The 25,995-nt window shown below is 34.4% G+C and overlaps 1 protein-coding gene across 4 annotated transcripts in view; it reads left to right on the forward strand.

Moving 5' to 3' along the window:
* LOC145276789 (plexin-D1-like) overlaps positions 1–25,995 on the forward strand; it is a 425,273-nt gene that overhangs the window by 393,053 nt on the left and 6,225 nt on the right. For all 4 annotated transcript variants that reach the window (XM_080128091.1, XM_080128089.1, XM_080128090.1 and 1 more), the window contains 8 exons: positions 450–516; positions 6,026–6,172; positions 8,983–9,130; positions 12,108–12,269; positions 15,492–15,555; positions 18,876–18,915; positions 20,956–21,128; positions 23,914–24,046. In XM_080128091.1, the coding sequence (XP_079984217.1) occupies positions 450–516; positions 6,026–6,172; positions 8,983–9,130; positions 12,108–12,269; positions 15,492–15,555; positions 18,876–18,915; positions 20,956–21,128; positions 23,914–24,046 (934 nt within the window). The remainder of the gene's footprint in view (positions 1–449; positions 517–6,025; positions 6,173–8,982; positions 9,131–12,107; positions 12,270–15,491; positions 15,556–18,875; positions 18,916–20,955; positions 21,129–23,913; positions 24,047–25,995) is intronic.

Raw genomic sequence — 25,995 nt, forward strand, 5'->3', positions numbered from 1 at the left:
GACCGATAGTTTCCGACAAAAGAGTAGAATGGTCATACAGACAAACAGACAGACAAAAGGAAATATAAATTTCTAGGCTATGAAAAGTTATTGAATCTGAGTTCAATTTTACATAAGGTGAAGAAGAGTGAATTGTCTTCTTGGTTTATGTCGGCACTCAACCACAGTGAATGCAGATCATGAAGTCCGTAAGCTTCCGCAAGATGGTCACCAGTACATCACTTTTGCCTGACACTGATTTAATCTTTCTTCTCTCTAACACGTGACAAGGCTCAACCAATTAGAGCCTCTAACATCTCTCAATTACATTTCTTTGTGTCATACACTACATATGATGCTTAGAGTAGACTAAGAAATATGGAAAGCATAATTGACGTGTTCCTTCAGGATTCTGTGTACCCAATTTCTGTTTGAATAAAAATGATTATTTCTTTTAACCTTTCTTTCAGCTGCACCAGCATTACTGAATACATGATTTTAAATTGGCTTGGCATCGCAATGTACTCGCACATGAAGGTATATACAATTTAAATATTTTTGTATAATATTTTATCTCAATTCTGTTAAATTTGACTTTTTTTTTTGCGAGAGAGTCACAACTTATTAAGACCCAAAGGCCACTCGAGGATAAGAGTTAATGGGTGTACAGTACTCATCGGGATAACACTGTAGTAATCGTCATTAGTGAAAATTTAGGATAATTTGATTATTTAAGGGAACGGCTCAGCAAGAACTTGTTTACATTGGACTTGAAGACGACCATATTGTAGTCAGCTGGAAAGCAGGCCAGCAGAACATAGTTCCACAATCGAGCAGTTCTAGGAAAGAAGCTTTGTTTAGGCAGTTCTAGGAAAGAAGCTATGTTTAGGTTTAAGCACAGATAGAGAGTAGGGTAAATTGTTGATAGTGGTTGTAGCTAGGCGAGTATTTTTATGAAAGTTTGCCAAGGACGGGGTGCATAAATTGAAGCTCAGACGAACACTTTCCATGAAAATAAAGATAGAGTGCTCTGAGCAGTTCCTGCCCAGATGTAGCAACAATATTCCATCCTAGGACGTACTTAGCTCTTATACAGGTAGAGGATTGCATCAGCAGTGTGATATTTACTGGAGCGGTAGAATGATCCAACTATTTTTCCAGCAACCTTGGCAACGGATTTGATGTATGTGTTCCATTTCAGATCATGAGTGAAGGTCAGACCCAGAAGCTTGTCAAAATAGTGCTTCCCTAAGACGAGAGCCATTCATTTCAGTTGGGGCCAGATGTGTGTCAGAGCGTTGATGATGGAAAGAGAGAAGCATGGTTTTAGATGCATTAAAATTAACCAGCCACCTTTTCCCTCATTGCATCACCTCAGAAGAGAATCAGAAAGACCTTGGCCATTTCCGGCTTTTGAAGTGTTGCTGTAGAAAAAAAAACATAGATAATATAATTCATCTATATAATAAATGAATGTACATGTGTACAGCTGGTTCGAATAATCACATATACAAATCCAAGTTTTTTGTAGCAAAGAAAGAGGGGCTTAATCTTATTAACAAATGATAATAATAAAAGAAAAAAATAATCACGTATGCAAATTTAAATTTTATGAGTAAAAGAGGGGGAAGACTAATTACAATATCTGATAATAATAATAAAATTAAACGAAGGAATTTCTGTCAAAACAGACAAAATAAAAAATGGGAGAAGATAAGACTGAACAAAAAAGAAATAAAAACGGGATAAGCAAAATAAAGGATAACAGAGGACAATCTGTGAATGTAAGGAAATAAAACAAGAGAGAAGGCGAAATAAAGAAAACCCTTCTGACCCAGAAGTAATCAAACATCTCAACAAAATCAAACATCTCAACAAAAATAACCTTCTTAGTGACACTCAATATAGTTTCCGTTCTGCTAGATCTACAGCAGATGTCCTTACAGTTATATCGCATAGGATTAGCAAATCTCTCGACGGTGGCAATCTTTCTAGGGCAATTGCTCTTGACATATCTAAAGCCTTTGATAGGGTATGGCATAAAGGTTTACTTCATAAGATCGCTAGCTATGGTATAGCTGGAAAAGTCTTCTCAATTATTAAATCATTTCTTTCTGATAGGTTCATAAGAGTAGTAGTTGAGGGGCAAAAATCAGAAGCTCACAGTATTAATGCCGGTGTCCCTCAGGGATCCATCCTGGGCCCAACTCTTTTCCTGATCTACATTAATGATCTTCCAAATCATATCCTTACATCATTTGTAGACATTTATGCTGACGACACTACCATTTATGGTACCACATCTAAGACAGTAAACGAGCAAGTACTCTCCAATTCTCTCTCCTCTGATCTTGAGCATGTAGTACAATGGGGAAAGGAGTGGCTGGTTACTTTTAATGCATCTAAAACCAAGCTTCTCTCTTTACATCATCAACATTTTAATCCACATTTGTCATCAATTGAAATGAATGGCTCTCGTCTTCAGGAGGCCTCAAGTTTTGACAAGCTTCTGGGCTTGACCATTACTCCTGATCTTAAATGGAACACGTATATCAAATCTGTTGCCAAGGCCGCTGGAAAAATGGTGGGATCTTTCTATCGATCCAGTAGATATCTCACTGCTGATGCTATTCTCTATCTATATAAGAGCCAGGTACGTCCAAGGATGGAATACTGTTGCCACATCTGGGCAGGAGCTGCTAGAAAGGACTTGTCCTGCCTTGATAGAGTTCAAAATAGACTTCGTAGCCTCGTAGGAGATGTCCTTTTCTCCTCCTTACAACCTCTATCTCACAGAAGAGATGTTGCGAGTTTGTCTCTGATGTATCGTTATTTTCATGGAAAGTGTTCAACTGAGCTTCAATCTATGGTCCCCCCTCGCCAAACTTTCACAAGAAACACTCGTCTAGCTGTAAACACTATCAATAATTTCCCCCACTCTTTATCTGTGCCTAAACCTAAACATAGATTCCATGAACAAAGCTTTTTTCTTAGAACTGCACGCCTGTGGAATTGTCTTCCGTTTTCCTGCTTTCCGGCTGACTACAATATGGTTGTGTTCAAGTCTAAGGTAAATAAGTTCTTGATGAGCCGTTCCATATAAGTTATTAAATTTACCAAATTTTCATTACTAATGATTACTATATTGACCAACTTCTACTGTACACTCTTTAACCCTTATCCTTGAGTGGCCTCTGGGCCTTGATAATGTGGTGATGCCTTTGTAAAAAAAAAAAAAAAAAAAAAAAGACCCAAATCGTTGTTATTGAATGGATTAATACAATACGCCATTTTTTAATTTCAGTTTTTCTTTTTGTGTTCATTAATTGTATTCGGTTATTCAAGAATAGGATTAGAGACAAGCAACATGCTGTTAAAAGCAGAAAATGTAGGTTATAGGGAGAGAACTGTATTTAGTTATTAAAGTTATAACAGATTAAAGACAATGACGGTCAATTTATTCTATGAAGAATATTTCCCGGCGTAAGCTGGTGCCCATGGGAGTAGATTACAGCATAAAAAGTCAAACTTGCCCCAACTCCCTGTATGTATCATTATTTTAGGAACGACAGACAAACTGGAAAAAAAATGTAGAAATTACTGAAAGTGAATTAGTGGCTGCATATTTTCCGAAAGTATTCATCAATTCTTGGCATAAAGCATAATTATTACGGAATTCTATTTATAGCTTGTGCTTACAAACAATTAATGGTTGATGCCAAAAAAAAAAAATCGACTTTACTTTATTATATAGACATATAAATGACAATACGAGTTCATATATGTGTCTGTATTTTGGTTGCCTCATTCTTTCTCTTTCTTTGCAACCATCCAGATGTGATATACTCTAGACTGGGACTGGCAATAAGTAATATTATAACATGTTCTTTAGAAAAGTCTAATTTAGTCCTTTGTTCCAGCTTGTCTGACTCGTAAGTCTAGTGGTCTTTATCAGTTCACTGTTTTGATATCTCGTTATAATGCAACTTCCTATTCCAGTAGCTTTTATTTTTTCAAGAACTGCAGGCTTGTGAAACTGTCTTTCTTTTGATATTTTCTTCATAATCTTTGCAAGATTAACGTCAATGTGTATCGTCTGTCTTTGCAATAATCATGTTCTGTTCTTTTTAGCTTCTTGCATCAAATGTTTTCTTGCTTTGTCTCGAGCGACTCGGTAAAATGTTTTTTTTTAATTTCTTTCTTTCATGTCTATGTAAATTTCACACAGTGCTAAATAAATATTTGCCATTGTTAAACATATTTCATCGATTCCATTTCCTTCGATTTTCACAAGATTGCTTCTTTTTCAACGTTTCTATCTAAATATTACGCTTCCCATTCCTTATAGTGATAACTAGGGCAATGATAAGAGAATATTCTTATCATTGTTTTGACTCTCGAGTATATATCCGACACAGTTAATCAACTGAGAACCACATCACTCTATATAAAAGCATATAAGATATCAACAGATACACACTCGAGAGTCAAAACAATGAAAAGAATATGCTGTTGTCCTAGCCTTAGTGATAATCCGTCTAATCTCTTGGTGCAATGTGGACAGTAAAGCGACCATCTGATATGGATACATCCACCAGCCATTTTTATTAAACACAATGAGTACAATCCATGGTCTCACATGTAACGTGCATCCAGGAGATAAGCGCCCGCGTGTTTGCGTGTTGTGTGGGTACGTGGGAGAGACGGATGAGGGGAAAAAGACTTACCTCGAGACCAGCTCGGCGTTACCGACCAAAAATATAAAAGAGGGACCAAGATGGCGACCGCCGTCTTTTGTAAAGTATGATGTCTCGCAAAGTCACACGAATTCTCGGAATATGCAAATTTAGCCGACCTAGAACGACGATAAAAGCGGGTGAGGGGAAAGACGTGGGGAGTGACGATTGAGTTGGCTGGGGAATCGTGTGGCTGTTGCTTCTTGTGCCGTGTTGAGGATATCTTACCGTGTTAAAGAGAGAGTCGGGCGCCATCTTGAATTTTTCCCTACATTTTTTTTCTTACAGTAATTTCTCACTTTTACATCACATTCAATTTTTTTTAAGTGCACCCACAATCTTTATAACATGTATATATATTTCCATGCGTCTATTTGTTGCATTGTTCGTTAAGCAGCATATTAAGTACACAGGTTGAAGGGAGGATAATATTTTAGGAATTATGTATAAGGAGTGATTTCAATTCGAAGTTGGTTGTAATTGGAATTTCATTACATCTTTACTATTTTTTTTTTTTTTACTATTTTTTTTTACTATTTTTATCTTTATTATTTTTATTACTATTTTTTTTACTATTTTTTTTTTACTATTTTTATCTTTATTATTTTTATTACTATTTTTTTACTATTTTTTTTACTATTTTTATCTTTATTATTTTTATTACTATTTTTTTACTATTTTTTTTACTATTTTTATCTTTATTATTTTTATCACTATTTTTTTACTATTTTTTTTTACTATTTTTATCTTTATTATTTTTATTACTATTTTTTTACTATTTTTTTTACTATTTTTATCTTTATTATTTTTATCACTATTTTTTAACTATTTCTTTTTACTATTTTTATCTTTATAATTTTTTTTTACTATTTTTTTTACTATTTTTTTTTACTATTTTTATCTTTATTATTTTTATGATGTTGCAATCACATTTTAATACAGTTTCATGTGACTTGAAAAGTTTTAAAACTTTTAGCTAACCTTTGAATTTTTTTAATAGTTTTGCATAGCATGCAATCACATTTTATACAGTTTTATATGACGTGGCAATAACATTTTATACAGTTTAATATGACGTTGCAATTACTTTCATACAGTGTTAAATAAAGTTGCAATAACTTTCTATACAGTTTTAAATAATGTTGCAATAACATTTTATACCGTTTTAACATTGCAATAACTTAGTTAAATTTTATACCGTTTTACGGACGTTGCAATCACACTTTATACAGTTTTGCATTTATGTTGCAATTGTTGTTTATACTGCTTTACATTATTTTGCAAAGTATTTATTTGTTTTATTTTTTCAGGAAAACATCGGAGACTTGCTATACTTTTTTACCCATGCTGTGAAGAAATATTTGGAGAAAATGCCAATTGACGAAGTCACAGGAAATAGCTACCAGTATTTATTTAATAAATATCACTTAAAAAGGAACATAAAATATGAAGAAATTGTAAGTTTCTAAAAAAAAAAAAAAGAAAAAACATTATTTCAAATGACTATTTTATCTGTAATCTTCTGTTAACTAAAACATTGTAAAAAAAAAAAAACGTAAATATCTTTTCGGCTGTAAAAACAATAGAGAAATCATTGCAGCTCTTGACTTATATATGAAAGAGAAGGATAATCATTGTATTATTTAGAATATTGTAGTATTAAAAATCATATTATTAGCTATAAAATGAAAATATAAACATTTATCGATTTAAAATTGAATATTGATTTAAAATTATTCTAATATTAATCGATTTTTAAATTATCTAGATTGGAATAATTATTTCATTCTCGACATAAAATTCTATCTTTATCAATCGATTTAAAGATTTTACTATTTATCGATTTAAACATACTATTATCTATTGATTTAAAATCATATAATGCCTGTTGATGTTAAAATTATTTCATTGTCTTCTAATTTAAATCGTTGACTTGAAAATATTGAAAATTACTTGGTTTATGCAAAAGACAGTAGGTAAGATTATTAAAATCATTTTTATTGAGAAATTAAATTTGTCTATCTTTTCAAACCAACTTGGAAAAAGATAATAAGCAAAAAGTCATTAATAATCCCCATTTTCATTTTGTTGCTTTTCGTTTCTATACCCCATCCCCGCATTTTTTCTTTTTACTTGGAAGACACCACTTATCAAGGCTCGAAGTTCATTCGAGGGTAAAGGTTAATGAATCTAAAGTGATAGCGTAGTAATCCTTATTGGTGCAAATTGAGTAGAATTTGATTATTTATGGAGCCGGTTCAACAAGAACTTGTTTACATTGAAAGTTATTATGTTGTATTCAACTGGGAAGTAGTTCAGCGGAACAATGTTCCACAGGCGGGTAGTCCTGGGAAAGAAGCTTTGTTCATGGAATTTGCATTTAGATTTAGGCACAGATAGAGAGTGGGGGAATACATATATAGTGGTTGTAGCCACTCGGGTGAAAGTTTAGTAAACGGGGCACCATAGATTGGAGTTCAGTCGAGAACTTGCCATGAAAATAACTATAGAGCAGAGAAAGGCTCACAACGTCGCTTTTCTGGGAAAGAAGTTGCAGAGAAGAAAAAAGGGCATCACCTACTAGGTTTCTAAGCCAGTTTGGAACTTTCTGCCGTCATGGTACTAATCTGTTTCCCACAACAAGCCCGGAAGGTGTGGATAGAAGGACGAATGCACCAAAAGTACAGTACTCTAGTCTCACAAAAAGAAGAAAAAAAAATACTTGATGTTGGCATTCCCTGATAGGGGTGCATCAGCTAATTGTTGATAAACTAAATAGAAAAGTTAAAGCTTGGTAAGTTTAATCTCCCAAGATTGATTAGGAGAATGCCTCAACCTAACAAAGCTGGGTAGCTTGTGCTACAACAACCTACTCCGCCGAACTGATTGTCGATGGCGTACCCTCGACTAGTAGGAAGTTCTAAAGATTTTTAAGAGCTTGCTTGCCTTAATCTTTTCTCAATCGATATGAAATTACAGGGTAGAACGATAAAAGTGTTGCCCAAAATAAAACAACACTACAGCTTTATTTAAAAATTTTTTATTGAAATAAATCAATTCAGGTTACTTGATTATGTAGTAGAGCTGACATCTATTAAATGTAGCCACCTTCAGCCTCAATCACCGCATCGATATGGGTTCAGAACTGGGAGCATGCCTTTTCCACAAGCACCGATGGGAGCTCGGCAAATACTCAGTAATCTGGCTGGCTTTGGTGTTGTGGGAGGTCATGTTGGTGATGTTCTTGATGTATGACCAAACAAAGTAGTCCAGTGGTTCAGGTCAGGGGAGGAGGGGAGGCAAGTGAGAGAAGGGTACAAAGTCATAGCACTCATTCTGGGTCTCTTTGGATTTAAGGGCCAGTGCCGAGTATTGTTGTCACACCTAAGGTTTGCTAGTGGCCACCTGATTGCATCAGGGGATCACCACACTCTTCAGCACATCCAGGTACCCTTTGGTGTTGACTTTCAAGCCGACTTCGAAGATGTGAGGTGGCATGATGTGGTCCTCACTTGAAACCATACCAAAGACCATAACCGTGGCCAGAAACTTCATTTTCATCACCCTGGGCATGTCCCTCTTATTCGTGGCAATCCAGTGATACATTTTGAGGGTACTGGCGATGATCCTGTTGTCATAACTTTGATCGGTAGAGAGCATGAGTTGTACAATGGCACATCTCCGATCTCGCTCATTGAACATTGTGCCATTTTCAGACATGATAGAAGGCTCCTATCAGCTTTGGGATTTGTACACAACTGGCCAAGTAGTAAATGGTCTGCAACAAACAAAAAAAAAAAAAATAAATAAATAAAAAGGAAACTGGTTTTTATCAAACGAAAAAGGAATTATGCCGTCTTTTCTAGAGCGACAATTTTATTATTCCATCTTGTAGTTTAATCTTGACTTCAATTGTTTCATCCTGTAGACCCTTAAAGAAACAGCAACAAACATCTACAGTCTCTATCTCCGAAATAATTAAAAAAAATTATCGTGTCTCTTTTCAGTAATTACAGTTTTTGAAATCAATGAACAACATGTTTTTGCCCCCATCATCGTTAAGTAGATTCCAGTCGTTACAAATTCTACAATTTTTATGAATATTTCCTTTCTGAGTTGGACAGAATTACCTCCCTTAATTCCTTTTTGATTTTTGGGATCTGCTTACCTGTCATTGACCTCAGACTTTAAGTGTGGCTCCGTAGTTTCATTGAAAAATATATTTGAAACATCGCAAAGTGATGAATTTGTACTTATTATTTTACAGCAAATCCAAGCCGAGATGCAAGGAATCATAGAAGTTGTGCCAACTTTTACTTGTGACTCCATAATTCAATTGAAAAAGAAGTGTCTTGCGGCGTTCTACAGGGGACGACCTGTCTCAGAGGTCCCAGACGTCGATGACATATGTATTCGTAAGTTTAAATCAAATGATTCCACTGTACAATTCATTAAGAGAAATCATCATCATCATCATTATAATCATCATCATCATCTTCGTCTGTTTTATTTGGTTAGGTTGTTTTGTTTTATGGCATATCAACCCTTTTCGGGCTATTTGATACTGAATCCAGTAATTTTGGAAAAAAAATGTTTTATGCTTCAAGTTCTTTCAATTATTTATTCATAGAGTTTGGTTGGTTTGTTTGGTATAGGAAAATCGTTTTTGTTTTTGAGTTTAGAGAATATGATTGAGTTTTGCAAAGGGAAAGGAAAAAATACCCAATAACATCAATGTTTGGTACATTTTGGGTCAAGAAGCCAGTATCTTCAGACACGCTGATCTGTTAGCACTGTCTGTTTTACACGCTGGCATGTATGGAATGACTTTTCAAAGTTGACTTCCAAATTAACTTATCTCTGGCTAGATCTTTATTTATCCCTTTTTATTCACTTCCCGTTTTCTTTTCAAATTCCTCCTTATCACCTACTCCCGTCTTTTCCTTGGGCTTCCCCTGCCAACTGACTTTGCTATCTTAAGCGTTCTACATCTACTTATCCAAGAACTTCAATCCATTCTTCCAACATGACCATACCAATAAAGTCTCCTGTTCTATGAACATCTCGAGCTACTCACCAGATTTAGTATTCCTCTGAAGAGATCAATTCTAAGCCTGTATTCAAGATTCATATCACGCATCCATTGTATCCATCGTAGGAATTTATCGGCACGCTCCATCTTACCTTGATAGTTAAAAACTGGCTTCTAAACCTAGTAAGTGATGCTCTTTTCTCATCCTTGCAACCTCATCCCACAAAAGAGATGTTGTGAGACTGTCTCAGCTCTATCATTATTTTCATGGCAAGTGCTTGTCTGAGCACCAATCTATGGTCCCCTCTTATCAAACTTTCACAAAAACCAATTGACTAACTATAACCACTATTAACAATTCCCCCCACTCTCTATCTGTGCCAAAATCCATGAAGAAAGCTTCTTTCCTAGAACTGCCCGGCTGTGATTCACTGTTCCACTGACCTGCATCCTGGCCGATTACAATATGGTAGCTTTCAAGTCCAATGTAAACAAGTTGTTGTTGAGCCATCCCCTTAAATAATCCAAATTCTACCCAATCTACACCATTAGCGATTACTAAACTACAACCTTATATTCATTAACACTTATCCTTGAGTGGCTTGTAAAAAAAAATCATCCTTATATCATTTTTATCCATGCAATGCATGTCTTCAACTCTTTCTGACCAGGTTTCCCCTCCATACATCATCACACTATGCACTCCAGGTATTGCAATGTGTATATAGTAAGAACTTGAATGCTCTACCTGATCAAAGTAATCATTTAATGATTTTTTACAAAAGTAGTCATATAGCCTATCTGTTATTTAAAGTTATCTCATTGGATTTTCCTGGTCAGACTCAAATAGCAATTTAGCTGAAAATTCAACAGTTCGACAATATACACCTGAAGGAGGTCAGAGATTACATTGATCAAAACATTATGAAAATAACACTCAAGATGCGAACAGAACAGTAGTCTGAAGAATCCAAATGATACGAACTTACTGTTTTTTTTTTTTATAACTGGCTCAAAGTAGGTGATTCATTTCTACAATTAGTTCTATAATTTTATTATTGCTATATAAAACAGTCAGGGGAAGTAATTTGGCGGTTATGTGGTTAATGACACGAACTGACGACCTATGTGTTACAAGTTTGAATCCAGTTTGTTCCACAAAATCACTTTCACTTAAGATGTTGGCAACTTTCATGTGGTCCCTCCCGTAAGTGCCTGATGTCTTTTTTTAGAAAGAATTCCGAGTAGAAAAATGTCAGGGAAACCAGTGCCAATAATAGAATATTTGAATTCAAATGATATGATGATGGAAATAGTCAGGATTGTTTAATTAAATTAACCAGTCCACTTCATCATATGCCCCCCCCCTCCCACATGTGACCCAAGTTTCATACCTTGCCAATCACACTGTATGTCCCTCTTAATCTGTGGACTCGTAGGCTACAATTAAATTTAAAAGTATATTCCTGACAAGTAATATTCAACAAAAGGAATTTTTTTTATTACTTGGAACTCACCGCTTTAAGACCTAGAGGCCACTTGAGGCTAAGGGTTAATGAATGTTAAGTAGATGGTGAGACAGCAACTGATGATCAGTAATGGTGGAACTTGGGTAGGGTTTAATTATTTAAGAGCACGGTTCAACAAAAACTTATTTACATTAGACTTGAAACAACCATGCTATAGTTAGCTGGGAAGCAGCCCCATGGTAAAGTGCTCCACAGACGACAGTTCTAGGAAAGAAACTTTGCTCATGGAATTTTCATTCAACTTTAGGCTGGAAAATTGTTAACAGTTGTCGATAGGCAAGTATTTGTTGCGATTGTTTTGCAGGAAAGACGGACCATAGATTGAAGCTCAGTGGAGCACCTAGCATGAAAATAATGATAGAACAGAGAGAGACTCGCAACATCTTTTCTGTAAGAAAGAGGAAGTAGGAAAGGTCCTCGCTCACTAGATTTCGAATACGATTTTGTACTCTGTCAAAGCAGGAAAGGATACTCTTAGCAGCTCCTCCACTCCACAGATGTGGCAACGTCTTAGGACATATTTGATTTTTGTATAAGTAGAGGATTTCCTCCGGAGTGAGACCCTTTCTAGAGTGGTAGAATGATCCAAACCATTTTCCCAGTGAATTTGGCAACGGATCTGATGTAGGTCTTTCTTTTCAGATAAAGAGATAAAGAGGATGAGAAATTTTTGATAGAAAATTACCCGGAAAATTCAGATTATTAGTTATTCATCCCGGGTATCACCGGATTTTCTTCACTAGCATTGTAATCATGTCTTGATTTTCAGATGTGGATTTTGGAAGAATGCATGAAGATTTAAAAAAAAGATGTGTTTTATCTTTTTTATAGAGTCCAACCGTGTTCCAATTGAAGAATTTAAAAAAGAAGAAAACGCCAAAGGTTTTACAAATCATTTGACCGTCGACAACTGGAATATTGAAGAAGATAGTCTATTAAAGCTGACTTTTGCCAAAGCGCCTCAGGTTGCAGAATCCAATGCTGATGAAAGATGTAGGTATCTGTCTGTCTCTCTCTGTATATATATATATACATATATATATATATATATATATATATATATATATATGTATGTTTTTATTCGTTTTTGTTAGCGATATTTTCTTGAATGAATTCAAGTATTTATACGAAAGGGCATTTTTACCTAAATGCGTGTTGGGAATAATTTTCCCATTGATCAATTTGGTACCCCCTTTAATGGGGAGCGGCATATATATTATTTTTTAAAATATAATTATCCACTGACACGTGTTTCGTCGTCCACGAATCATCAGTGTGGCTGAATCTAGCGAGATTCGAAATCGGCACCTCGTGATAAGAAGCCTAAACCTCTACCACGCGGCTAACCTCGCCGGACTACTAAATGTATCACTTTTACGTAGATGTTTTTATTTGTTTTTGTTAGCGATACTTGAATGAATTCAAGTATTTATACGACAGTGCATTATATTTTAAAAAATTATATATATATTGATAAAATAGTTATCCATGAACACGTTTGATCATCACTAACGGCTCAGAATAATGATTGACTATGACAAGATTCGAACTCATAACCATTGAACCTGCATTCGAGTTCATTAACTGAAATGCTAAGAAGAGTTTGTCTGACATTATCTGCTAATTTATTACTTATCAATTTATGTTGTAATATTTTTATTTTCTTATTTTTTAACGATAACTTTATTACTGGTCTTAATGAGACTTGTATATCTATTTTTCATACTCCTATAAATTTGGCCTTTTTTTGTGTATTGATATTCATATTAAAAACCATTTTCTTCTATTTATTTAAAAAGGAAATACAACTTTGTTATATTGTTTGGGCCGTGGAATTGCATTCACTAGCAAAAGATCTAGTTAATTTGCATATTCTTTTAAACATTCATTTTAATTAATTCCCTATTAGTTTTTTCTATTTTCTTATGGCATGATCATCTTTAGTTAACTATTACGTGTAATTATATTCATGTAGATATTCTACATGATTTATACTTGCATAATATTTGCATTAGAAAGTTATAGTAAACACAAACTTCTTTCTATGTATATTTATGTATGCGTATACGTATTTATTTAAAAAATTTTACCAACCAAACTCCTCCATCAGTTTTTGGTCTCCAGACATGAAACTTCATATGTAATAAATTCGAACTCAGGCAAAAGTTTATATTTGGGTTTTAGCCGGAGAAAATCGGAGCAAAAGTGTGAAAATTGAAAAGATGGAATTTGCCAGGTGAAGGTCGAACAATGGTATTATGAATATGCATGCATAACGTAATAGCTATTGGTTCATTTTTTAATTTTTAGCTTTGCAGTAAACATGTTTTCATAGTACAGTCGTTAACGAAAAAGTAAATCATAAGCTAAACGTTTTGGTTTCGATTCTCAGTGGTGGCGTACGAGTCATTTAAAAAAAAAAACTTTTTAAATCATTATTATATTGGATCCAATATAATATGATAAATACAAAATATGCATTAATCAAAATATCATATTTAAGCATACTATACGACCAGGCAATGCCGAGCTACCTGGTAGTATATATATATATATATATATATATATATATATATATATATATATATATATAGTAATTTATAAAATATATATGGCGATTAAGCTACACTGAATATTCCGCGTTTCATCCACTCTTGGACTCTTCAGGCTTATGTCTGAAGAGTCCTAGAGTGGATGAAACGCGGAATATTCAGTGTAGCTTAATCGCCATATATATTTTATAAATTACTAACTAGCTCTAACTACGTATTGAGCACTTTTGAAGTAAATACTTAAAGTTTACGCATAAATCTATACTTTTGTATATTAATTTTATGTGAGTAAATTAAGTAGTTATATATATATATATATATACATACATATATATATATTGCGATCCACGTACAGTACTGTTTCGTTGTATCACAACTCATCAGTGCAGCTAGACATACACCTTTTCCCAGCTGTGGATTAAACCTAAAACCATCGCATTGACAGTCGGCAGCTCTCACCATCGGACCACAAATCAGTGCTGTAAATATTTCTCCTCAAGTGTGTATTAAATCCACACCCGCCCGTCGCAACAGTGCTCCAACCATCAACTTGTTTACAAACAAATTAATAGTGGGCTTCGCTTAATAGCTCAAATACGTGTTGGGTTAAAATATATTTACAAAGTGCTCAACCCAAAAAGAGGGGCTTTAATTGTCATCCACATACAGTACTGTTTCATTGTATCACAACTCATTAGTGCGGCTAGACATACACCTTTCCCTAGCCATGGATCGAACCTACAACTGTTAAAGACGTTTCAAAAGTGATGCCCCCTATTTTTATTCCGCCTGAATGGATCAGAGAGGATTGCACATTGCATTGTTATGATGATTGAACTTATGCATTAATGACCTGTAAATTTCATCTCGGCTGCAGATATTGACCGTGTGAAGCTCTAAGAAAGCAACTCCTGTCATGGACGTGCATCAGAAGAAGAAACACGTCATTTAATTCTTGGCAAAAGTACATTAAGAATGGTTGTCACTAAGTAGAAAAATAAATTCTGGAGCACATAAGGTCGCGTGTTTTAATGATACAACTCCCGTCTTTGTAGGTCTTCAACTTTTTGAGTTAAAAAAAATAGGATACTTTACTTTTGGAAAGATCTTCGTTATATATATGAGAGAGAGAGAAAGAGAGAGAGAGATGTATATATGTGCATATGTCTTTGTTGGTTTTGCTGAATGGAAAGAAATTCATAGCGTGCTCGATTATTCTATAAGATCGTATTATCCATTTTATTATAGTCCACAATAACTTATTACTTACACACTTTAAAAAAATTTCTTTCCTAGGCATTTTTAGTCAGTCACACACACACACACACACACACACACACACACACACACACACACACACACAAGTGTGTTTTTATTAATATGTTATTATATAATTTACGTTGTCTTATTTGTTAAAACGGATTTAAGCCAGTATTTTTGTTCACTGGGACATATTTATTCATAATCTATATTCTTAGTTGCTGTCTGCAGTATTATGCCTGATTGTGAACAAAAAGAAAAATTTATATTTATATATATATATATATATATATATATATATATATATTAGTGTATTTTATTTATGAATTTTTACTATGTAAACTTTTATTTCAGTTTATTGTTTATAGCATCAAATTAGTCGTTTCTATTTTACTAATTTTAGACACAACACTAGGATCATCAGTTGCTCGGATAACAACAAAATCAAACCGGAAGTTCATGCATTTAGTAAGTATATGTTTAACTTTTTATCTATCCATCTCTGTATCTTTCTCCCATTTCCGCTCCATCTCCCAAAACTCTTCTTTCTCCTCGGCCCAGCCAATTCCTCTCTCTGGACACACACACACAAATATATATATATATATATATATATATATTTGTCTTTTTACCCTTCGAAACAGCTGTCAGACTAAGGAGGAAAAAAATATATAATAACATGTCTTAAAAAATAATAAAAACAAAAATTGTGTACTAATAAATAAAAGGTGTTGTTTTTCTGATTATATAAATTATATTGCTCTGAATTCTCATCGAGCTAAACTGAAGTTAATATTGGTACAATTATCAATAAAATACCATTTAAAAGGTATTAAAATTGATTGTTAAAAAAATACATATATATATATATATATATACATATATATATATATATATATATATATATATATATATATATATGTATATTAATGATAGGGCTATTCCTATATTTTTCCCGATTCCGATATAATTACTGACTTTGTACTAAATTCCAGATTTTGATTCTTTATGAATCTCTAAATATTTAACTATAGAATTGTTATTTTTTTTCCTGATTACTGTAAAAACAAATGTTAAATGCAGATATTTGCTCAAATGTAACGATAAACTTGTGGAGGATAGTCTATAGAATTTAGTTTTACTGGTTATTTAAAATTATTAATTTATACTTAAATCATTTCTTGACATCTATGCTGATGACACGACCATCTATGGCAACACATCAAAGGCCGTAAATGACAATGTTCTCTCTGATTCTCTCTCCTCTGATCTTGAGCGCATGGTACAGTGGAGGAAGAGTTGGCTGGTTACCTTTAATGCATCTAAAACCAAGCTCCTATTTTTACATCATCAACGCTCTGATCCCCATGTGGCATCAATTGAAATGGATGACTCGTCTTGGGGAGGCTACATGTTTTGACAAGCTTCTGGGTTTGACCTTTACTTCTGATCTGAAATGGAACACCTACATCAAGTATGTTGCTCAGGTTGCTGAAAAAATGGTAGGATCCTTCTACCGTTCCAGAAGATATCTCATTACTGATGCAATTCTCTATCTGTATAAAAGCCAAGTACATCCAAGGACGGAGTACTGCTGCCACATCTGGGCTGGAGCTGCTAAAAACAGCCTTTCCTGCCTTGACAGAGTACAAAATAAACTTTGTGGCTTAGTGGGGGATGCCCTTTTCTCTTCCCTGCAACCTCTCTCCCACAGAAGAGACGTTTCGAGCCTTTGTTTTATCGTTATTTTCATAGCAAGTGCTCGTCCCCCCTCGCCAATCTTTCATGAAAAACACCCGTCTAGCTGAAACCACTGTCAATAATTTTCCCCACTCTTTATCTGTGCCTAGATCAAAATGTAGATTCCATAGAACAAAGCTTCTTTCTTAGAAGTGCATGCCTGTGAAACTCTGTTCCGTTTGCCTCTTTCCCACCTGACTACAACTCGAATGTCTTCAAGTCCAACATAAACAAATTCCTGATGAACCAACCCCCCTTAAGACACTTTATCAAATCTCCAATACTAACGATTACTACGATACTATACCATTGATTACTGTACATGCAATAACCCTTATCCCCAAGTGGCTTCTGGCCCTTGATAAGTGGTGACCTCCATATAATGACCCATTTGTTGAGCGTTTGGAGTTATTTGGCAGCTAGGTTCCAGGTGTAAGTCATCTCAACAACTCTGAGTTTTTCTTGACCTAGCGATTGGCCCAAAACACATGACCCTTCAACGTCATATAACACAGTTTTGGACTAGTGAAGTTGTCTGGGTGTCCCCATTGCAGGACCCAAGCAGAGGAAACATCGGAACACACTTTGATTGAAGTGAACTTCGGTGGCACTGGATGTATGTCAAAGAAGTGATGGCTCATAGCGATCCCAAGCATCCTTGCCTTCTTGATGGATCCTACATCATCCACAACACCGGGCTGCGGTGGAACAGGGAGAGACAGATGATGTTTCTTGTGATCTTGGCCATAGCAAGAATGGTGTGTGGACATTGCGACTGAATCTTTTCCTGATCAGGATCTGATCACGTTCTTCAAGCACCAGGTGAAAGTCAAGATCAGATGTGATAGGAAAAGATTATATCTTGCAGCCTTTGACAGAAGATGGATCAGAGTAGCGAGCTTGTGCGCATGCATAGGTGACAAGTTTGAGTACATGCTCCCTGCCTGAGCATGGCACGCTCGGTTTAGACCCTAGCGCCCATAAGGTAAGCCCTTGTTTATTTAGTTTCTTAGCTAGTTGAGTGGATGCCCACCCCCTCTCCTGATAGGAAACCTCCAAGATGCCTACACCCGAGCTTTTCTTTTTCACCCCTGGCCACTCCACTAATTGCTTCCATCTTGGAGTGACATCACACACTCCCCCCTAACGCCTCCACCCTATTCTTTCTTTTTTCTCCATCTAGAATTCAACCCTATTTAGAAATCGATCTGCTTGTTTTTGGCTCCCATCACACCGGAAAATAGTGGATGGTCTACCATCTAGAAAGGGTTGGGAGAGCCTTACTAACACTTTTTTTTAAAAAAACTTTTTCCCCACCTCACGCCAATGAAATTTTCTACTGAATAAAAACGGTTTTATAAAATTTTGTTTTTTTACATAGATTATATACATACCCCCCCCCACAATGTTGTTTTTTCACATAGATTATATATATAACCCCCCCCCTCCCCCCAAAAAAAATCAACTTGATTTTGAAATCTTAAGTAGGACGACTCCCGGTGTGAATGTGGTATTATGGAGACTAAGAACTCTAGCTAGGAATAGCTTAGACAAATCAAAGGTACAGTGATAAAGATGACCATAGAACCCCCTCTCCCACCTTTTTAATTGTCCTTGTGCCTAATTTTATTTGTTTACTTTGTGTTCACAAAATAAAATAAATATTTTAAGGTGTAGTAACTGTTCTGTCCAAAGATGTACAATATCAATTTCACTTCATTGCTTTGTGGTTCCATGCTTAACATGTCTTTGCTTGCCACATGTAGAGGCAGAAACAACTAGAGGACAACAGATTCTGATGCTAATTCCTTCTAGATTTTCATCAGAGCCCTGTTAGCTGGGTTGCAGCCTTAATACTGCTGGATGACAGATCTGTTTGCCAGGGATGGCTCTGCCAGGAACAAGAATTCAAGACAGCATTGTTATTGGCCCTATCACGGCGAGGGGTTAGGGTTGAACTTAAAGGGATGGATGTTGCGGTTGCTTAATGTCATGTAAAAATGTGTTAGTTGTAAATACTTACATAATATTCATTTTCTTGTTTATAACAGGAACCACTGGATTCCAAAACTGAACAGATCTTAACGGTAAGTCTTATGATAAGTAGTTTTTTAAAACATATTTTATACTAATGGCCTAGTACGCACTAAGGCCAAAAACCATTCGAGGATAAAAGTCAATAAGGTTGCTATTTGGCTAATGAACAATGCTATGAAGGATTGGAAATGACGAGTTAGATGGGCAGAATTTGATTACTTAAGAGGACAACTTGATAGGTATTTGTTTACATTAGACTTGAAAACGACCATGTTGTCAGCTGAGAAGCAGCCTTAAGTATAGTGTTTCAGTGATGGGAAGTTCTTGGAAAGAAACTGTGTTCATTGATGTTCCGTTTGGCTTTAGATGCATAGTGGAAGAAAGAAAAATTCTTTGACAGTGGTTGTAGACAGACGAGTTTTTCCTGTATTTTTTTTTTTTTTTTTTTACTGTAAATGTTTTACAGAAGATAACCAAAGATGTTCCATAGTTATTTAATGGAGGGCGGAGGTGGGTGGGTGTGGTCACGGATGTTATTCACTTCTCAGAGTCAGAATGAATATGTGATCCAGATGTTTTTTCTTTAGACTCGAAGTATTTGTAGAGGAAGAATGATGAAGATAGTTCATTTTATGTTTGAGAATTTCTGAGAAAAGGATTACTAGGATGTTATTCTCACAACGTTTTATCTGATGTAACCTCTGAAATTCTTCAGGTGCGTCTTGTCAAAGTCGGTCATCTTTATGGAATTTTGAAAAGAACACTTTATTCCATGGGAGTAGCTTTCTTTTGTTTTGTTAGCAAAAACCGTGTAGAAATGAAGTAATTTGTAATTGTAATCCTAGTATGAGAATTGAACCTTCACTCCTCAGAAGAACATTTGTTTTCAATGGAAATCGCTCTAAACAAGGCATGAAGCCGTTTGATGTAAAGAGCTAAAAATTATCACTTCAAGGTAAAAAAAAAAAATAATAAAAAAAATAAACTAGTCATCGATAAGTGTTATGTGAATAGATTCCAACCCAGAAAACAGCAATCCACTCCCCACCCTAACCCTAACTCCCCACCCCCACCTTGAGAGAAAGGGGAATGCTATCGCCACACACATTGTAAATGAAAATTTTGACTTACTAAGATCATACACCTACAATACGTGTGCTAAGTCCTACTAAACATTGAAGAGGGTCACACTGAGCAAACGTTCAAATATATAAAAAGTCTGCCCAGTCACGGACAAAGATGTATCATCACTCAAGCCGTAGAATAGAAGCAAATTGTTTTTTTAAGAAAACCTACTTGAAAGACGACACAATAATACAAACAATACACAGAAATAAAGCCTCTTTAAAAAATTCAACAAAATACCTTTGTCACTAAACAAATACTGTCAATAGACAGCTTTCTATAAATACGAGATATATTTTGTGGGAGAACATAGATTATCTCTACATATTAGATAAAAAATGCACTTTGTGTGTGTGTGTGTGTGAGCCTGTGTGTGTATGGTTTTGCTTCTTATGGACTCCAAAACGGTTGGACTGTTTTTTTAAATTTAATTTCACTCAAATATACTTTATCTGTCAGAGAGTAGTGTTCTTAGATATTGTTTATTACATTATCAAGTCAATAAGGGTTACAGAAAGAGGAATAAGGGAGAAACCTTTTTAGGCCATGGCATTTCGAAACTAAATGCTTCTCGTCAGTAATGTAATAAGAGTCCCACGTAACTTTAATCTTTACTTAACCTATTCTATTGTTTGCTCCTCTTAACCGGGTAGAGGTTTTGTTTTATCTTGATAGATTTGCCTTACTATTGAAAAGTTATTTTTTAGTTTCATTTTATCACTAGAGTAACTTTTTCATCATAGAAATTCAGACAAAAACGTAAAATAAAACAACACCAATTTATATTTATATAAGAGATAATGTCTGTCAATTTGTTTGTTTGTCACGCCTAAGTTTTAAATAGCATTTTTGTGGCTCAACACAAATTCAATGGATAAATCTTAAGAATATGCGTTCCTGTTTAATCATCTAGAAATATTGTCTATCATAACAAAACACTCAGTTGAATTTTATTTTTTGAACAGAAAACGGATTTGAAGAAAATAAATCTTCCGGTCAATTTGGAGTGTAAACTGATGGAGTTAATAGCGAAATTACTGGAGAGCAAAAAAATATTTGCACCACAATGTTGTCTGTATAATTTGTTTAAAAAATCTGCAGACGCAAATGGAGACGAGAAAACATGGTTGTTAAACAGGTAAGTCTAACCAACTTCTGCACTAACATTCAACAGTCATTAGTAGGGCCATGACAGCAGCATATTCTTTTCATTGTTTTGACTCTCGAGTATATATCCGACACAGTTAGACACAATTAATCAACCGAGAACCACATCACTCTATATAAAAACATAAGATATCAATGGATATATACCTGAGAATCAAAACATTGAAAAGAATATGATGTTGTCACAGCCGTAGTCATTAGTTATAATGATTAGTTGTTATAATGAGTTTCAATAATAAGTTTAAATCATTTGTTGCATTCATTAGTTGCTATCATTAGTTGTTACAAATAGTTGTAATCATTAGTTGTAACATATAGCTCGAATCATTAGTTGTAACATATAGCTCGAATCATTAATTGTAACATATAGTTCAAATTAATGTTAACATATAGTTCGAATCATTAATTGTAACATATAGCTCGAATCATTAATTGTAACATAGTTCGAATCATTAATTGTAACATATAGCTCGAATCATTAATTGTAACATATAGCTCGAATCATTAATTGTAACATATAGATGTAATCATTAATTGTAATATATAGTTGTAATCATTAATTGTAACATATAGTTGTAACATTTGTTGTAATCATTAGTCGTAAGATAAAGTTGTAATCATTAGTTGTAACATAGTTATAATCATTAGTTGTAATCATTTATTGCATTCATTAGTTTCAATCTTTAGTTGCTATCATTAGTTGTAACATATAATTGTAATTATTTCTTACATTTAGTGGTTGCTTTTATTAGTTTCAATCATAAGTTGTAACATACAGCCTTGGCTAAAATTATGAAACACTAACGAAAAACCAAAATCATGATTCAAACTTATATGTTTAATGGTTAAAAATAGTGGATTAAACATTACTAAATCTATTTTAACAACAATCAATATTTGGAATGTCCTACTTTTGCCTTTATAACAGCTTTTATCCGTTTTTGCATGTTATTGACCAAATTGTTGCAGGTGGTAGGATGTATTTTCTGCCAATCTTCATGAAGTTTGGCCTCTAATTCTTTTTTTGATGAACTCACTGAATTCTCACTCTTTTCCCTAGAAGGGACCACAAAGTTTCAATTAAGGTCTGGGGATTGAGCGGGTCACTTCATCACTGTAATCCCTTTTTTCTCAAACCAACCCATTAAAACTTTCAACATATGGCATTGTCTTCTTGGAAGATTATATCACTTGGAATGTTATTAAATATTAAATAAGTCAAAGAGGTTTGGCAAACCTGGCTCAGCATGTTCGTATGAATTGTGGAGTTCATTCTACCCTCACATGTGTACAACATTTCAATACCTGAAGAAGCCATGCAGCTTCAAATCATTACACTTCCTTCTGAAAATTTGACTGTTGGAACCACACAATCAGGTTGAAATGCTTCTCCTGGGGTGCCAAAATTCTTATACAAAATAAAAAGAATTTGTGACGATTTTTTAAATAAATGTTATGGATGTTTATTCAATTTCAATTTTCCAAATTTCAGTTGTTCCTTCCAAAGTTTAGGAAATAGAAGCTGTTAACTGACTTCAAAGTTCCTTTCGTCAGACCAAAAATTTTGGCCCAATCGTCAGGTGTCCAATTTTTATGCTTTTTGCAAATTCCAATGGTTTTTTTCTTGTTGGCCTGAGACAAGTATGATTTTTTCCTTGCTTTGCATCTTTTTAATCCCACTTTTAATAACCTCCTTCTTACTGTTCAAGCTTATATGGTTTTGTTTGCATCCTTCCTAAGTTCAGGAGCAAGCTCTTAAGAACTTTTCTTCCTATCTCCAAGGGATGCTCTTTTCAAAGATCTGTCTTCCCTAGCGGTTGTAAAATTTTCACGGCCTTGTCCTTTTCTGTTTTTGAAAGACTGTTACCTTTTAATCGTTGTTTGAAGCCCTTCCTGAAACATTCCATCTACCTCGCAATTTCCACCTGAGCATATCATTCACGATAATGTGTGCCCTTTAAATCTCTGAAAAACTGCTTCTTTAGAGGTATTTCCAATTAAATATACAATTATAGCACTAGTAGGAGTCAAATATTACCTAAACAAAATAACTATGACGCTGTATCATTTTGACATATTGGAATGAATTTAGTATGAAACTCAGCTAAAACACTTGAGAGAGGCCTTAAAGCAAAAAAAAAAAAAAAATAAAAATACAATCTATTTCACATTTGCTCTCAATTATTAAGTGTACGATTCTTAACATTTGAATACATAGGTTTACATTATTATCTCAATTGTTTATAGGTGCTCTATAATTTTGGCCATAACTGTATAATTGTAATCATTAGTTGTAACATAATTGTAACAATTAGTTAATTAGTTATAATCATTAGTTGTAATCATTTGGTACATTTAGTAGTTGCGTTTATAAGTTGCTATCATTAGTTGTAACATATAATTGCAATCATTAGTTTGGTGTTTTTTTTTAAAAATCATTAAATCACTTTAATTACTGTTAATATCGACAACACCTATTGCATCTATAGAAAAATTAGGACAATAAATTATAAATGAATAGTACCAAGCATTAATTTATTATAAATTGTTTAAAAAATAGTTATGCAAATTAGACATACAAATGGCTGTGTTGGGACTATTGTTCTCTACTATGTATTATAAATAGTATTAGGAAAACCTTTTAAATTTATTGATTTAGATATATATATATATATATATATATATATATATATATATATATATTATTCAATGCAGTAATGATATTAAAGGTGTTGATATTTGAACTAATTTGACAGCTATTTCAAGCGATTCTGCTGCCAGTTGATATCTGAACCGAATATTCTACTGGATATCAATCAGGAAATGTACATGAAGAAAAACCTAGAAGGCATCAAGAACTATACCATCTACATATTGGAACGCTCTTTGGTAAGTAATGGTAACATTTAAATCTTCCTCTTCAGGTTTCATCCCATCATGATCATTGTTAAATTGATTAGCATCACTGTAAACTGTTTTTGACTACTATTTGGGCGGTATGAGACCAGTGGATTTGCCAAGCGTTTTTATAACCACCGGCTGTGCTAAACCAACCAATGAAAATGTTCCAAAACTACTATAAAAATTGTCGAATTTTGGATTCAATCAGTTTGCTGCTAACTACGTCACGGACCGCATCTGATTCTTGACCGCCATCTTGGTTACTACCAATTACACTTAGGATCTGATCTGAACTATGCCGCCATCTTTGTTCAACATAATGTGTCAAAACTTAATCACCCTATTCAAAACTGCAGTCTAATCCTTTCTGTTTCTGGCCATACAGTTGTAAGTTTGTCTAGAATTTTAAGATTATGCTGATGACAGTGGATAGAATATTAACGTGGAATGACGATTAGGCATGCCATGTCTTGCTACCCAACCCCCTACCTATAAGTACTATTATAGCATGCATTCTTCAGAATTGTTGGACCTATTCTCTGCTTCCTTTGTTCCAGCTCGTTTGACTTGTTGGTCTAGTGATCTTCATCAATTCGCCCTCACTGTCGGGATTTTTATTTTCAAAAGAAAGCTTACTTTTTAGACATGAGAAAGTAGGAATAATGTTTGTAGATAAGCATTGAAATTTGAACTGGGACTGACAGCTTTTGAAGAAAACGAAAAACAATAGTGTATATTGATTTAACGATTTTACTTGGTCAGTTAATCTATCTATCTATCTATCTGTGAAAGTGTCTGTCTGTCTGTGTACATTTCCCTATGCAATAACTGTCAATTTTCAGCCTCAGACTCGAAATTTGATATACAGGGTACTGAGATTTGGGAAAATCTTTGTAATCCGTTTTCGGCCAGAAATTTGTCTGTTAAGGGGTCAAAGTTCAATGATTTGACCTTTGAGAACTCTACTAAACTCCTCCGCCAATTTTGGGTCTAAACACTTGAAATTTTAGATATAGGTTTCTTGGATCTAACTTAATAACTTGATTAGAGCCTAAAACAATAAATGTTAAAGGGTCATAATAGGGGTCAAAGTTAAAAAAATTTGACCTCTGCAGTCTCTACCAAATCACTCAGACAATTTCTGGTCTAAACATTTGGAATTTTACATAAAGGGTATTCAGAGATAGGGCAAGCTTTTTAATCGGTTTGGGTCGAAAATTTGAGCTACCAATATATAAATCTATGTATGTATGTTTGCATGTCTGCCTAAAACTTTCGACAGAGGCGACGGATTTTCACAAGATCAATATCGTTTTGAAGCTCGACCCTTTAGACGACAAATACTGAAAAATTGGCTAAAAACATTAATTTCTTTACCCTCAACTGGGCACTTTTCAACAAGGGGGTGTCGCTTTTTTCGCCGATATTTTCAAAAGTCATCCCCTCTTTTCGATTGTCTAGCCTTAATTTAAACCTATGTCACTTCCAATTTGGCGGTGGTCACAACAGCAAAGATGTCAGGGTTTTTTCCCTTTCTTTTCCTCCTTTGTGGTATGGGTTCGAGCCTGCCTTCCTACTACTATTTTTTTTTTTTTTTTTTTTTGCTCAACACACACCTCCAAACACCCGGGCAACGCCGAGCTGAAATACTAGTATATCTATACAAGTGAAATTGTGTCTGTGTGTGTGTATGTATCTGTATGTGTACATTTCCCTACCAAACTACTGTCAATTTCCAGTCTCAGACTCGAGATTTAACATAAGGTGTATTGAGATTTGGGAAAATTTTTTTAATCGGTTTTTGGCCAGAAATTTGGCTGTCAAGGGGTCAAAGTTCAACAATTTGACCTTTGAAAACTCTACCAAACTCCTCTTCCGATTTTGGGTCTAAACAATTGAAATTTTAGATGTAAGTTACTTGAGCATGGATCAAACTT

This window comes from Euprymna scolopes, chromosome 5 (assembly GCF_053919585.1).
Source record: "Euprymna scolopes isolate OS-2025 chromosome 5, ASM5391958v1, whole genome shotgun sequence".
Classification (NCBI taxonomy): domain Eukaryota; kingdom Metazoa; phylum Mollusca; class Cephalopoda; order Sepiida; family Sepiolidae; genus Euprymna; species Euprymna scolopes.